At 47.4% G+C, this 14,568-nt stretch overlaps 4 protein-coding genes across 4 annotated transcripts; all 4 read right to left on the reverse strand.

Moving 5' to 3' along the window:
- BDV38DRAFT_43719 (uncharacterized protein) lies at nucleotides 1–1,478 on the reverse strand. Its single transcript, XM_032063345.1, has 2 exons — nucleotides 533–1,478; nucleotides 1–444 (listed from the first exon to the last, which is right to left on the reverse strand). The coding sequence occupies exons 1-2, from the start codon at nucleotides 1,253–1,255 to the stop codon at nucleotides 361–363; spliced, it is 807 nt and encodes a 268-aa protein (XP_031906840.1). The 5' UTR covers nucleotides 1,256–1,478; the 3' UTR covers nucleotides 1–360.
- Nucleotides 1,479–2,714: 1,236 nt separating this feature from the next.
- Nucleotides 2,715–4,061, reverse strand: BDV38DRAFT_276510 (uncharacterized protein; the record flags this gene model as incomplete). The annotated part of the gene is made up of 3 exons (XM_032058230.1): nucleotides 2,715–3,111; nucleotides 3,171–3,760; nucleotides 3,843–4,061. The coding sequence occupies 3 exons, from the start codon at nucleotides 4,059–4,061 to the stop codon at nucleotides 2,715–2,717; spliced, it is 1,206 nt and encodes a 401-aa protein (XP_031906841.1).
- A 3,000-nt stretch (nucleotides 4,062–7,061) lies between these two features.
- On the reverse strand, nucleotides 7,062–11,837 carry BDV38DRAFT_289327 (uncharacterized protein; the record flags this gene model as incomplete). The annotated part of the gene is made up of 1 exon (XM_032061219.1): nucleotides 7,062–11,837. The coding sequence occupies one exon, from the start codon at nucleotides 11,835–11,837 to the stop codon at nucleotides 7,062–7,064; it is 4,776 nt and encodes a 1,591-aa protein (XP_031906842.1).
- A 50-nt stretch (nucleotides 11,838–11,887) lies between these two features.
- BDV38DRAFT_289328 (uncharacterized protein) lies at nucleotides 11,888–14,136 on the reverse strand (the record flags this gene model as incomplete). Its single annotated transcript, XM_032061220.1, has 2 exons — nucleotides 11,888–13,633; nucleotides 13,693–14,136. 2 exons carry the CDS (start codon nucleotides 14,134–14,136, stop codon nucleotides 11,888–11,890), a joined length of 2,190 nt encoding a protein of 729 aa, XP_031906843.1.
- Nucleotides 14,137–14,568: the final 432 nt, after the last annotated feature.

Consider the following 14,568-nt stretch of genomic DNA (forward strand, 5'->3'; position numbering starts at 1 on the left):
CTTCATAAAGCTGGCATTTTAATGGGCCTAATATCTACTGCTATGGTAGTTACCCGAGCTGAGCTATCTGGGCAGCCTTCTCTACTGTAGCCAGGAAGCCGGGAACGGGTTACTTCTATTGAGCGTATTAACTCTAGTGGTTGGGCCCTTTCACCTTACATTAGCTTTAGAAGACCATTAGGATAGCGTAACCTAACCTAACCTAGCCATGGCCCATAAGCCAGTCTAGCTTCCAATAATCAGGTCTTGCTAGAAACTAATATCCTGGTCAAGGAGCTAGAGCAGCAGCAACAAAGGGACCCGGAACTCTAGATACAAGTCTCAGCCTACTTCATCGCGGAATCACGGAATCACGGATATCTATATCTTCGAGGACCCTCTTGCAGGTAATGTTGTCTCTACATCAAACTCAGTCGTGCAAAGTAAAAACGTATCTTTCAGAGCCTACACAAACAAATCAGAATTTCACTTCAGGAGGAAGGCAAAAGCAAAAGGGACACGGAGGAGTTATAATTCTGGGGGAGGGACTTACTCCCAACCGAAACTTCTCATTGATTGTTTGATAGTCCTCTCCGGCAAGCATATCACAAAAATGCCGGATAGAAGGATAGTGTACGATGGAAATTTCATCCCACCCCACCTCTTCTTTCCTCTTGACATCCGTTTCTCCATCGACGTCAGGTCGAATCACTGTCCCTACCAACTTTGCATTGCCGCCCCGTCTATCAGCAATGGGCCCAAACGCCTGCCCGTACTTATAATAACCATCCTTTCCGCCAGGAGAGTTGAAGTGCAATAAGTTGAGCATGGTTACGGGACCTGGATGCTCGGCCGAGAGTTTATGCATAAAGGCGAGGAGCTCTGGTGTGACCTCGAGGCCTTGAGAGCTGGCCCTATCCTGGACGTGGTTTATGGACCCGGTTAGCGGGATGGAGAGGGCGGCACGCTTCAGTGATTCGGAGCGGGATGGGTAGCTTGTCAGCAGCTTAGAAGGGATTCCAACTAGGATGCGGTATTCGGATTTCACTTGGGATTGTAGGAACTCTGGTATGGGCAATGGATTAGACTCTTCACTTTGAATAAGCACAAGGAGGTCCCATGGAGTTGGCAGGGCATCCTTGTCAATAAGAACCGGGTGGATGACGATATGTCGGGGTCGCGATGCAACGATGACCTTGCGGGTAGACTGGAGGGCTTGGAGGAAAGTGGGCGCATCAGCTTCGAGAGCAAGAAGGTGGAGGGTTGCTGTGGGCATTTTGGGCGGTTGCTGTTGTATAATTTAGGAAGGTTATTATCCGAGGCAATTGCTTTATGTATCTCTTCCCAAGGAGGGACCGTGCGCCCGTCCCACCGCTGGCTCTCGAGTCATGTATGCTCCGGAGCGTGTCATGGTCTGGGACTGAGCCATTTCAAATAACGTAATTCCCGTACAGGCGGGCCACTACGGCCGAGTGGGCCACACGCGTGCTGTACCCGTATCATTTTATGAAGCTATTCAACCACTTGCTATACTACCATAAATGCCTAAATCATCAAAAGCTCAGGTAGAACAGGAGGACAGAATCTTACTAGCTACATCAACTATTAAAAATAGTAAAAGTACTGGACACTTCTATGGATGAAAAAAAATATGTTCCATAGCACAATACATGCTATGGAGGACCCTTCTTGCACCTGTTTTGCTGAATTTGCGGTTAAGAGAAGCCCGAATTCGATCCTGCCTTGCCCGACTTTGGGCGAGAATGGACAGTTCATGGTACACACAGACAGCTGTGAGGGTTATTATGGGCTGTCAACGCGGAAACATGATGTTGTACTTTGTATGGAAGCGCAAGGGGCTGTTACCTCCGCCTCTTCATGTAAAAGTGCCGCACTCAGTGTAGGTTTACCTTGACAAGTCTTCGGAGAAATCCTGTTATCTAATGTTATTATATGAGCTTAGTCTATATTAAGTTGCAAAACCATCAGCAAGGCAGCCAAATGTACTCTAGTCCTGCTTCTCTACCCAATAGGAAGTGGATTTCAACTCTTAGCCCAATATGTCGCGAGCCTTGCTGATGCGATAGAACCTGAGTGAGACACAACTGATAGGCGTCTGCCAGATCCTGTTGTCTGTCATATTTGTGGTCGCAAGATAATGCCATGCTGGTATGAAAGGCATTCAAGCTTATGCTTGCGAGAGAATATGATCGAGATGGACATCCAGGCTGCGCAGAAGAGGTTGATTGTCACCAAGCGATCATCATGATTCTGGACATTCTCAGCAACAGGAATCTTGCAGGTATTGGAAGTAGAAGCGCGGTTAACTTTCTACATCGACGTCGTCGCCCATCATCTATTCAATCATTGCGTCTACCATCAGAAAGGCTCCATGGTCATCGCATTCAGCAGAATGCACCTGTTAGAATAGGTAAGCGGTCTTGCGCGGCCAGTTACCTGGGCTTTTTCCGGCCCGTGGAAACTGTGCCCCATCGTCACGTACAATTATAACAAAATTCTCGTTGCACCAGCGAGAATACTAACAAAAAGATTTACTACTACCTAGCTCCTTCTCGACTTTAGCCAACAATACATAAATAAGTAGTGCTAGTATCAGCAAAAGTCAGTTCTATTGTAACGTCTACGGCGGGGCTGGAGATTGCAGTAGTACCGTCATGAATAATGTTATGTATATATCAATCGTTCCGTAGGGCTAGTGTTTTTTTTTTTCGGAATCAAAAAGGACACTGTCCCCTTCGCCCATTTCTAAGTTTTACCTTCTCCTGCCTCGCATAATCTTCGCCTCTTCCTTTCATATATGACGGCCCTATATTGCGCGTATCGAATCCACACGGCATGAACCCATCACCATCATCGCCCGGAAGAGGCCGTCCCAGGGACCATGTAACCCAGGCATATGGCCCCCAACGATTCCAAAGCGTCGGGGCCACGTAATAGGGATGGGCTTCCCAAATGTGTACTCGGTGTGGAGATCGTTCTTCTGGATCTGGGTTCAATCGTAACTGCCGAAAGAAAGACGGGCGTGGCAGGACAAGGTATCGGAGGATATACTTTCGAACAACCAATACAGTGTGGGTTAGAGCGTAAACCCATTGAGCGGGCTGATGATACCTAAACAAATTTATCAGCTTGAATGACCAGGCTAGCAATTGCGGGCCGAGGGAGCTGACCCCATTGATAGTCGCAGCTGGTCGTCCATCAAAACAAGTATCATGTTTCTAGCCAGGTTGTGGAATATCTTGGGTACACCACCCAGGGCAACATTCCGTATCAACTGATCCTGTAAGTCACTGAGGCCAGGCAAATGACGCATCGCTTGCATTTCGTAGTCACGACACCAGGTCTCAATCTCCTGGAAAAATTGCAAGCCATCCTTGAACCCTTTCTTACCTGATGGTAAATCACCGTAGCTGATTTCCATCGCGTCGCCGAAGCTTTTCCAGAAGGTACCCATTGCACATTTTTCCATCTGACTAGTCTGATCCCACTCATATCGATCGATCCATTTTGCAGGCTGGATCGTGAGCAGCCCGAGTGTGTAAAGCATGTCATCCTCAACAATACTGCCCGATTCCCTATACGCATGATGTAGGTATTTCATTCGAGCAATCGCTTCGTGGCCGCGTCGGGAAGCTGGTGAATTTGCTAGCGCTTCGACCATCAAAGCCACTGTGTCTGAATATCGCTTGTACCAGGTTCTCTGTGAAGAAAAATCCGATTTCCTTGAAAGAACCCGAGAAATGGTCGGAATCGCATAGGTCTAGTATGTGTGTCATTAGCATGCGATGCTCTACTTTTCCGAATCGACATAAACACTCTAGCAGGAACATAATAAGATGTACCCGGAATAAAGCATATTCCAAACCTATTTGAAACATGGCCGGGAACTCTAACTGTCCGAGAGTTGTTAATATCTCCCATGCATCATCGTCTGTTAATTCCTCATTCAGATAGCGTTTCGAGTATCGGTTATGGATTAATCTTCGTCGACGGAATCGCAGTATATGAACCAGAACCATATAAAAACAGAGTAGGGTAAGGTTTATGTAAATCCCCATCATAAAAATCATTGGACAAATTTCTTTGAATCCTGGAGAGCTGCCCGCGATGCTCGGGAAAATATTAGCTTGGGTGATGCAATATATAGGTTGCGTGTGCAAAATGCAAATCTTTAACACGTCCATACCAGACGCCCATAGGTGCAGGTAAGTGGATAATACTACTCAGCTGAGTGGCTATCACATCGGAAACCTCGAGTCGGGGCGGGGTGTATTGATCCACTTCTAGCTAGTGCGCTGGGCAGATGCAGCAGCAATGTCACCCCACGCTCTTTGATCTATTCCCTCAGGTATATGCTAGACCATATCAAGTTAGATCATTATTGCTCTGCCAACTATTTGCATTTACCAAGCTTGCTAGATGGGAGCTGAACCTACGGTGGACTAAATCGAAGTTCTGGATAATGGAGATTTCTGACCGAAACCTTGGCGTTTTACATTACATTGTATACTTATTTAGTATTACTCTTACTTTATAAAATATACTGTATACTATATATTAATACTAAATTATTTATAAATTAGAAAATCTATATTTAATCGAGATTTTTTAGTATTAGTAGTAGTAGTGATAGTCACACTAGACAGTAGGCAGTAGATACTAGGCAGTAGGCAGTAGACAGTCGACGGTAGATGTGAGTAGTAGCTAAGCTTAGAGATCCCACTACCTTGATTAATAATAGTAATCTCTAAATTTAGGGACTACAGTATCTGAAATATGAATGTTAAAATTAAAATAATAGAGAGTATAAATATATTTAGAGCTAAATCAATTATTTATGCTATTATAAATAGTAGATACTACAGTAAAGTTTTTTAAATTGACTTAGGCTAAGATATAGTGTGTTGGTGTTAGGGAGTTTGGTAATATTTTACATTGTTACATTGTCTAGAACTTCAATTTAGTCCGCCGTAGGGTGCCCTTTCACGAGCCGAGTTCATTAACACACGGCAGCTATCTATTGCCCAAGCAATTCTACTCTACACCCTTGTAGCCCGCCTGGAGAGTCTCAAAGGTATATATGGACTCTATCTGGATTGTTCTTGAGGATAGCCGGACAATTGGTCTCCACCGCGACGGGTCTCATTTCCATGACATCACGCCTTTCGAGACAGAAATCCGCCGACATGGGTGGTGCTATATAAATATACTCAATTTCTCTTCAGGAGACATGCAACTAGCAGAAGCATCAATATCTGGCTCCATATTCAACATGCAGCCACCATTAAACCTGAACGACACCGACATCTACTCGGCAATGTCACACTTGCCCAAAGCTAGGAGTGGACACACAGACATGACAATCTACCTTTTGAGGCGTTAGATCTGGAGAGTTGGCAAGAGGATCAAGGATGCAATATCGTCCATATACCCCTGCCATCAAGCGCTAGATGCCGAAGCGCTTGAAAAGTTTGAGCAATTTTCAAAAATCACTCGAGATAAATTTGCGGAGTTCATTATGCCAGCACCATCCCACAAGCCAACATACTGCTTCACACGAAAGTTGGCGGTGCTTTTAGTGAAACGATATGAGCTCATTTTACATCATATCCGTCAGCCATCTTTGCCTCCCAAGCAAGGCGGCTTACAGACAGACAAAGCATTTCTCTTGTCGGTCGAAGTTCATGACGATATGAATGAGGTTTCAACTACAAGCTGGGCGTGGCAATTCTACGGTCTCATTCAATGGCAGCCACTGGTTTTGGTATTAAGCAGACTGTCTCTCGCCCCATTCGATACAATGGCAGAGCATGCCTGGACTGTGGTGGCCAGGACTATTAATCTACTTCCTAAATTTATTACGAAGGAACCACTTTGCAAACCATTACGCATCCTTATTCAATACGTCAAACAAAGGCGCTCACAGCAACTTGAAAAAAAGTCAAACAATAAGGAGAGAGGTTTGCATAACCCAGGCGACGGCACACATATTACATGTTCTTCAAGAACAGTTCTCAGTGACAAAAATTGTGCAGAGGAGGATACGTTGCCATCAGCCGCACTCAATATCCCTCTAGAGCCCCCCAATAATGTAAAAGGATATCCACGGCCCGAGGAATTAGAAACCAGTCCATCGTGTCTGGGGTGGTACTCTCATTGTATACTACCAACAGATGGCAATGCTTTAGATACAGGAATAGGAAATAAATATCCGATTTCGACTATTCCTCAAGGCAATAGATACTTGCAAGAGGCCTTGAAGGAAACAGACTGACATGATCAGAGCACCATTGGAGCGTCTGGTCAACAGGTGCAGAGCGATGAATGGGATGGAATGTTTACTATGGAAGGACAATTCACTCTACGAGCCCACTGGGAACAGTGGATATTGTAAAATGGAACAGGAAAACATAGTTTTATCCATCTAAGATCCACCAGCAACACATAATACGATTATTAATGAAGTAGTTAGAATTGTCAGCAGTTACCCTAGAACGAACACCATCGCAGCCCAGGCATCGAAAGCAAGATATATCAGTGAACAACACTACGTAGCGTGTCTGGTAAGTGATTTAGCCATGAGAGTTGAACCCCTAGCACACGTTTGTTAAGAGACAGAGCAACGTCTCTAACATCGTCTAATGGGTACAAGTACGAGTACGATAGGGACAGTGATTCATCATTGACACTTTGCTGCAAATCAAACCAATTTCCGATTATACTGCATATTAGAAAGAAGAGTCAGATCTACTAACAATAAGTATAGTGTACCCATAAGGGGCAAATCTATAGTAGATATAGAATTACTTTACTTTCTTACCAGTCAATCTATAGGGCGAATATATGACCTAAACGCCATTAAAATAAAGCATCGCGGATGTAGCATTCGTCTTCTTTGCAATATTGACTTTCGCATGACCTGATGTTTTCAATCAATTTCAATATATACAAGCCTGCTCTATAGGTACGAAGATCCATGGAAATGAAATAGAAACAATCTATAAGTGAGCAATGTTTGAGACTAGTGCAGATATAGAGCGCCTCGAAGGCAAGCTGAACCGTCACGACCTGCTAAACACCGTCGATCGTCCAACTTTCTTCGAACCAGGACATTGTACTGTGGACAGAAATCCAACATCCACGAGAGTTTCTATATTCGCTTTGATTATTCCCGGACTGATGTTCCCTGCATTATCAGGCTTCTTTCCTCCAAAGCTAAGCTGTGATTCCTGCAGCATAGCCAGTAAAGGACGGAAAGCATGGCTCTCTTCTGCCGCTTCCAAAAAGAGCTCTGCAGCCTGTTTCCAGTCTTCGGTCTTCATGGGTACTAGTTTGGTTTGCAGGGTATCTTGGACAATATCCCAGAAATGGGAGACCGTAATTCCAGTCTCAATATTCAAGATAGAGGGCGCCACATCCTCGTTCGCGACACCAAATGTGATCCTGAGAATGCCAGTCGCCACTTCTTCCACGTCGGCGACGGTTATCCACAGATGGCCATCGTTGCCGGGGTACTTCCCCATCTGGAGACATATTTGCACCAGCTTCCATAGGAAATCATCCGCATTTGGGATACCCTCTGTCTCTGTACCAACGATCCGGCCTGGCCGGACAACGGAAATATGATGCGTGGACTGGCGACTTGCAAACATTGACACGAGCTGTTCGGCAAGAAATTTGCTTTGGCTATAACCATTGGCTGTCTGGAGGGTTTGCATAAAACCACCGAGATCCTGGTCTACGGATCGTTGTCGCCCACCGGTAACAAAGGTGAACGTACCCGCCTGGTTCCAGAGGCGCAGCGCCGCCAATAATTCGATGGTTGAGTCGACATTAGCGGGCTTGTGGATGTGATATGGAGCCTGCCATTGAACCGTCGCCCCGTTGTGAATTATTGAATGGACCTGCTCCTGTGCATCCATGCCGCAAAGGATCCGCCATTGCTCCGGCTGGAGCCCAAGTCGGGGAGCTGAGAGATCTCCCGTCCAGCATGTGATCCGATCGAGGTACGACGGTGACCACCACTGGGCCATCGTGGCTATTGAAGCAATCCTTTCGAGCCCCTTGGCTGCGCTTGCTGCTCGGACATGCAAGATTACTTTCTCCACGCAAGGATCACGTAGCAGCTGGCGCAGTATCTGGGAGCCCAGGAAGCCGGTGCTACCGGTCAAGAAGACCTTCCGTCGTCGATGAAGTGACTCATATCGTTGAATGAGCTGATCGTAAGCCCCCGTGATCTCTGTGGATATATCGATTGTGGGGACATTACCTGCTTCTTTATCACCCATTTGTAGCGTCGAGATCATCGCAGCCAGCCCCGTCACCGTCAGCTTGGTGTCGTATAGCGTGCCTACTGCGATATGGACCTCGAAGACTTTGCGGATCAACGCGACGAGGCGCATCAGTTGAATAGAATCTAATCCTAGCATGGATAGCTGGGAAAATTGGTCATCTATTCCCACCTCTTCAATAGATATGTGGAGGATGTCGACAATGAGCTGTTGTAACTTCTTCTCTACTTCGTTTGATGGCGGACGCTTCGCTTGGCTCTCTGAGTTACGATATATGTTAAGTTCCCGTCGCGAAAGCAAGCAAGCCTTCTCCCTGATAAAGCGGCGATTGGCCTTGCCGTTGGGGCTTAATGGCAAGTAACGCAGTGGAATAAAAAGGGTAGGAACCATATGACGAGGAAGAACCTTCCGGAGAGCCATCTCAGCATGTGTAGTCTTGGCCTTGAATTGCTCGTCAGGCACAGATAAAGGGCTCAGCTCCGCTTCTATCCCAGGCTTTGCCATTGGCTGTCGAGCTGCATCCCAGATAAAAGCCACTAGCAGCGTGTGAGTATCCATGTCCGATGGAGTAATAATTTCAACCATGATGTCGGTTGCTTCTGGAAGGGTTTGCGTCACTTGATATTCGATCTCAGCAAGCTCAATTCGTTGGCCTCGAATTTTAACCTGATGGTCCTTCCGTCCAACGAATTCTAGCGAGCCGTCATTAGTTGGACTATATCGTGCTAGATCTCCTGTCCTGTACAGCCTAGCATATTGTCCAAGTCGCAGGGGCGAAAGCCACTTTGGGCAAGCAATGAATGATGATCGTGTCTGGGTTTCATTGCCAATATAACCGCGACCGACAGGCGGACCTTCAATCAACAACTCCCCAATGGATCCAATGGGCACCAGCTGGTCTGGGTGCTTTGGGTTGACTAGCCAGCATGCAACAGCCAAACCATGACCAATATTCGTAGGGCTAGAAGACTTGTGAACTGTAGGCTGCATTGTACTGTAGATAGTACATTCAGAAGGACCATACATATGTAATACCTGAACATGTCCTGCCCAAATGGCAAAGTCAAGTGGCTTTGCAGGTTCACCACCCATGGCCAATACTTCCAGAGTTGGGACAGCTCTAGGACCTAATGTGCGAGCCACAGAGGGGGTGAGGAATACCCAGTTTACTTTGAACTCATTCATTGCATGGGCGACATCACCCCGACTCGCTGCCTCATCAGGAACGCACACACACCCCCAACAAGCCAAAGTGAAGAGGTAATCCGCTATGGTTGCATCGAATGCATGAGATGAAAATTGAAACACGCGAGAATGCTTATTGAGCAGCAAGTTAGGGCCAGTGATCGTTGCATTGGTAGCTAAAGCTCCATGCTCTATGATAATTCCTTTCGGCTTCCCGGTCGAGCCAGACGTATACACGGCATATAATGCATGACTCGGCTGTACCACTGTGGAATGGTGATCTCTACATATCGAAGAATCTGCCACATGCTTAATGTTTTGCCCTCCAATAGGGAGAATGTGGGAGCATCCCAGTTGGCCTGCCAGATCAACCTGGGCAAGGGAGCATAACAACACCGTTGCTTGACAATCTCCACAGATACCTTGAAGCCGTTGCACCGGATAGGAAGGATCCAGAAGAATGAATGCACCACCAGCCTTTGCAACCGCTAACATGGCGACGGCCACCCATTTGGACTTTTCAAAACAAAGCGGGACAAACACGTCCGGTCGTATTCCATGCTCGGTCAAGGAGAGTGCCAGGCGGGAGGACAGGTTCTCGAGCTCTCCATACGTGAATTCCCCATCCCAAGCATCGATTGCGGTTGCTTTCGCCTGCGAAACGCAATTATCACGGATCAACTCGTGGATGAACATGGAACTTAGTTGTGGTACATGACTATTCCATGTCTGGAGTTGCTGTAGGTCCTCCGGACTGATGCTGTTGACATCACCAACCAAGCGATTCGCTGACTGGGTCACTTGCGTGAGGATTTGTGCGAAAAGGTTCAGAGTTCTCCGTAGCTGAGCCTTTGGAATTACCTTCGCATCATAGACCGCTTCTACATGAACGTAACCGTTGCTGGATGGGGTACACAGTAGTGTCAACCCATATGTGTCCCAGACCGGTCGGGCATTGACATCTGCAAAGTCCCCAAGGATACTAGACTTTTGATGTAGTGGTACTTGCTGGATCACAAGAAGGGTTTGGAACCTGCAGGCTCTCGCAGCATCGTCTCCCAGCTGGCCAATGTGCTGCAGACCATACTGCTCAAACGGAAGTGCCGAAATCAATTGTTCTTGGAGCAACAGGAGCTCTTCCTGGAGGGAGACGTTCGGTCTCAGTTGGACTCTGAGGGGGAATGTTGCGATCGTAGGGCCTGCCATCTTATCAATCCCAGGCACCGGAGCACCGCGGCCAGATACGGTCAGTCCGAATACCACGTCATCTGAGCCGGTGTACCGCGCGACGGTCAGCGCCCATGCCAGCCGGATGCTATTAGACAGAGTGACGTTAGTGCCATTGCTTAGAATCTTAACATCTGTATGCTCGGATTCGTTGGCAGTAGGGGTATATGTTGGGTAGGGTAGGGATGGAAACTGCTCGCCCTCGAAACCTAAAAACTCGGCTTTCCAGTACTTCTCAGCCTCCGATGTCGATTGCCAGATGTAGCTCACAAATGGACTGAATGGCCATGCAGCCAAAGAGTTTCCATGGTAAGCGAGGTCGACCTGTTCTAGGAGCAGGGAGACTGACCACGCATCATATATGCAGTGGTGCAGAGTAAGAACACAGCGGCTCGGACTCTCTGATGAGCTATGAATTACCGCTAGCCGTGCTAGGGGCTGACCTAGCTCCATCGGCCGAGCTTTATCTTGGCGTAGATACTCCTCTAAATCATAATGGATGGAGAAGTTGAACTTCTCGCGCACAACGACTTGGAAAGCCTCCCCATCAGGACCTTGTACGATGCGGGTCCGCAAAAGGGGATTCGCCTCAAAGGTTGCCCTCCATGCTAGTTCTAATATCGGGATACTAACGTCGTCCGGCAGCTGATAGACCCGCTGTGAAATGTATGTGCCCGGCCGCACAATACTCAGAGTGATTAAGCCTTGCTGCATAGGCGTGCTTGGGTATATATCCTCAATCTGCGACTCAGATAATGCGCATTCTTTGGCGGAGAGTTCAACGATTTCCCGTTTTCTCACTTCTCCGACTATTGATTCGAACCAATTGTCATTGTAGTTTGACTGCTCGCCTGTTCTACTAGACACTAGCTCGGCTTGAGCGGACAGCGCTGGGTGAGAAAAGATGTCACCGAAGGTCAGAAGAATCCCTATCTCTTCTGCTGCAGCAACAAGTTTCATAGCTGTGATTGAATCACCCCCTCTCCGGAAAAAATGATCGTGTCTTCCAATACTTGTGTCTCCGAGTTCAAGAACGCGCGACCAGAGTACCGCTAGGGTTTCCTCCTTTTCGGTTTGAGGGCCTTCAAGTGTGATGCTTGATCCTGTACAGCAAGCGACATTTTCCGCAGTCATGTTGGATACGACACGGCGCAACGCCTGGCGGTCCTTTTTACCTGACCGATTCAGGGTATGTGCAGTATTGGAACAACCGCCGTTGAAATCATATATCGTGGCACAGCGTCTGCTAGGCACGACTCTATCATCCTTAAATAGTCTGGGGCCCTCTCCAAGGACCCCAAGAGTGCCTCATTCCCAATCGCCTGGGTCGTGGGGCTCAATCCCAGAAACACTGTCAATTTTGCGCCCTTTGTGTTTGGCAATGAGACCAGGTCCACTACCACATCGTGAACCTCAGCATCAGGCATTTCTAATAGAGAGCGACTGACGTGCCGTTCGACTTCCTCCACTTCCAAACGCTGGCCGTGCACTTTAACCGTGTTGTCCTTCCGGCCCAAAAACCGGACTGTCCCGTCATCTGTAAACTGAGCAAGATCTCCGGTCTTGTAAAGCCGGCGGCCTCGATATTCCGGGCGAACCCTCTGCAGCCATGCAGCATCGCGGAGGAACGACTCTTGTGTTTTTTCGGTGTTGTTGACATAACCTCGTGCAATAGCTGTCCCCTCGATAACCAGCTCTCCAATGGCCCCAATTGGAACAAGCTTATCATGGTCCTGAGGGTCGACCAGCCAAATTGCAGATCCAACCCCGCGCCCAACATTCTTTAGATCCGAATCAACACCCGGGTTCTTTCTCATCAATGAGATACTAACACATTCGGATTGTCCACAGCCATATATCACATTTACTTTGTTCGCCCACATTCCGAGACTGGCACGGGACATGGGCTCCCCAGTAAAGACCAGAGTCTGCAGATTAGGGACCTTCTCTGGACTGAGCAAAGCGGCCACAGATGGGGTTAGGTTGGCCCAATTAATGCGATATTCCGTCATAAATCGTTCTATGTTGTTGACCCGATCAGCTTCAGATGGCACACAAATGCACGCTCCAAACATGAGAGTGAGTAGGACATCGCGATGAACGACAAGAAATGCATGACTGGAGAATTGGAGGACTCGGGAACGACTATCTAGGCATAACGATTGCCCTGTGGTTCTGGCCCAACTACAAAACGCTCCATGTTCCATTATAATTCCTTTCGGTTTCCCAGTGGAGTCGGACGTGAATACCACATACAAGGGATTATCAGGACATGCAGAGATGAGATTTGACACATCTTGTTCCTCACCGAGACATTCTGCATCTTCCCCTACCGCCACAATGTTCTTCGCCAAATTCTCGGCGGTTGGAGCCAAACCAACGCTGGCGAGGACAGTCGTTGCCCGAAGTTCATCACATATGACTTGCATTCGAGACCGAGGATAGGACGGGTCGAGAAGAACGTAGGCCCCACCTGCCTTGATAACCCCTAGAATGGCGACAATGAACCATTTTGACTTTTCAAAGTATAATGCCACAAATCTTTCCGGCGTAACACCTATGCTGGTTAAATGAGCTGCCAGATTAGATGAGAGCCGCTCAAGCTCAGAGTAAGTGAAATTTCCATCCCACGCATTGACAGCCGGCATTCCTGGGTTCTCTCGAACCCTCTGTGATATGGCGTGGTGAACACATTCATCATGCCATATCGGTAATCTTTCGTTCCATTTCCGGAGGATACTCAGATCGTGATCACTGCAAAGAACCAAATCTCCAATACTTGTAAAGGGCTGGTTCACGATGTCCGTTGCCGTCTTAGACACGGTGGCTGCCATGCCTTGAGCCTCCAGGTCACTGAGTTTTGTTTTCCAATAGCTCAATCGAGCATTTAGCTCATTGTGCTTGTTCTCAACCGTCAAAATAATCTTGATCTGCAGTGGCGTAAGCCCAGGGCTTTTGATCATTCCTCACTCGTCGTAATTGTACCTACGTTGGTTGTATCGTGGCCTTCCAATGTTTGCAACTCGCACCGGGAGTCCGAGTTCAGAAACAAAAGCGTGTCGCTCTCCTTAGTATCCGGAATACCGTTGTGATTTCGGTCATATGTCTTCTCTTGCCTCAATACATCGATTATCGGAATATTCCGCGTGAGTCTTTCTTGGCACACAAGCTCCTCCCAAGGCTGTCCATGTCCGGTGGTTCTGCGAAGGACGCGTCGAAAGCTAACAATGTCGGAACTAGTATAACTTCCCAGCACTATGCTCCAGATGACGTGCATCACTCGAGTGAGAGAGATGTTATAGCCATCGCAAAACTCGTCTAGGCGAGGAACCTTGAGAGGAACATGCTGTAGTTCATCATCGAGATTAGCTTTCAGTGCAAATGTCAACATATTCGGGACTAAAGAATGACTGACTTCAACTTGTTTATCCATTTTTGTTCTCCAAAGGAGTACAATATATAATATTGAAATTCTATCACAGCCACAACACGAGTCTAAAGCCGTGGCACTGAACTTTAAATTGATTTCTGCTCGTCTGTCCTCATACCCAAGCTTTTGAGTATTCACACAGAAATTGTGTCGACAGCGATAAGATGAGTGAGGCCAAGAAGGATGGCTGCTCTTGGTCTTTGCCCAGGTACCTGTGTATCCCTTACAATTAGTGTATACAAGCTATGCAACTAAGCTACCTCACCGCTGGTTGCCTAGGAGCGACGATGTGAAGATCCATCAGTGCAGGGAAGTCGGAAATTCCGTCCAGCGCAAATACCAACATCACGATCATGTGGTGGTTGGCTGAGGGAGGATATTTCGATCTACCGTAGGACCTGCCGATCTATCCTAAATGAGAGATTCTGTATGGTT

This window comes from Aspergillus pseudotamarii (assembly GCF_009193445.1).
Source record: "Aspergillus pseudotamarii strain CBS 117625 unplaced genomic scaffold BDV38scaffold_148, whole genome shotgun sequence".
Classification (NCBI taxonomy): Eukaryota; Fungi; Ascomycota; class Eurotiomycetes; order Eurotiales; family Aspergillaceae; genus Aspergillus; species Aspergillus pseudotamarii.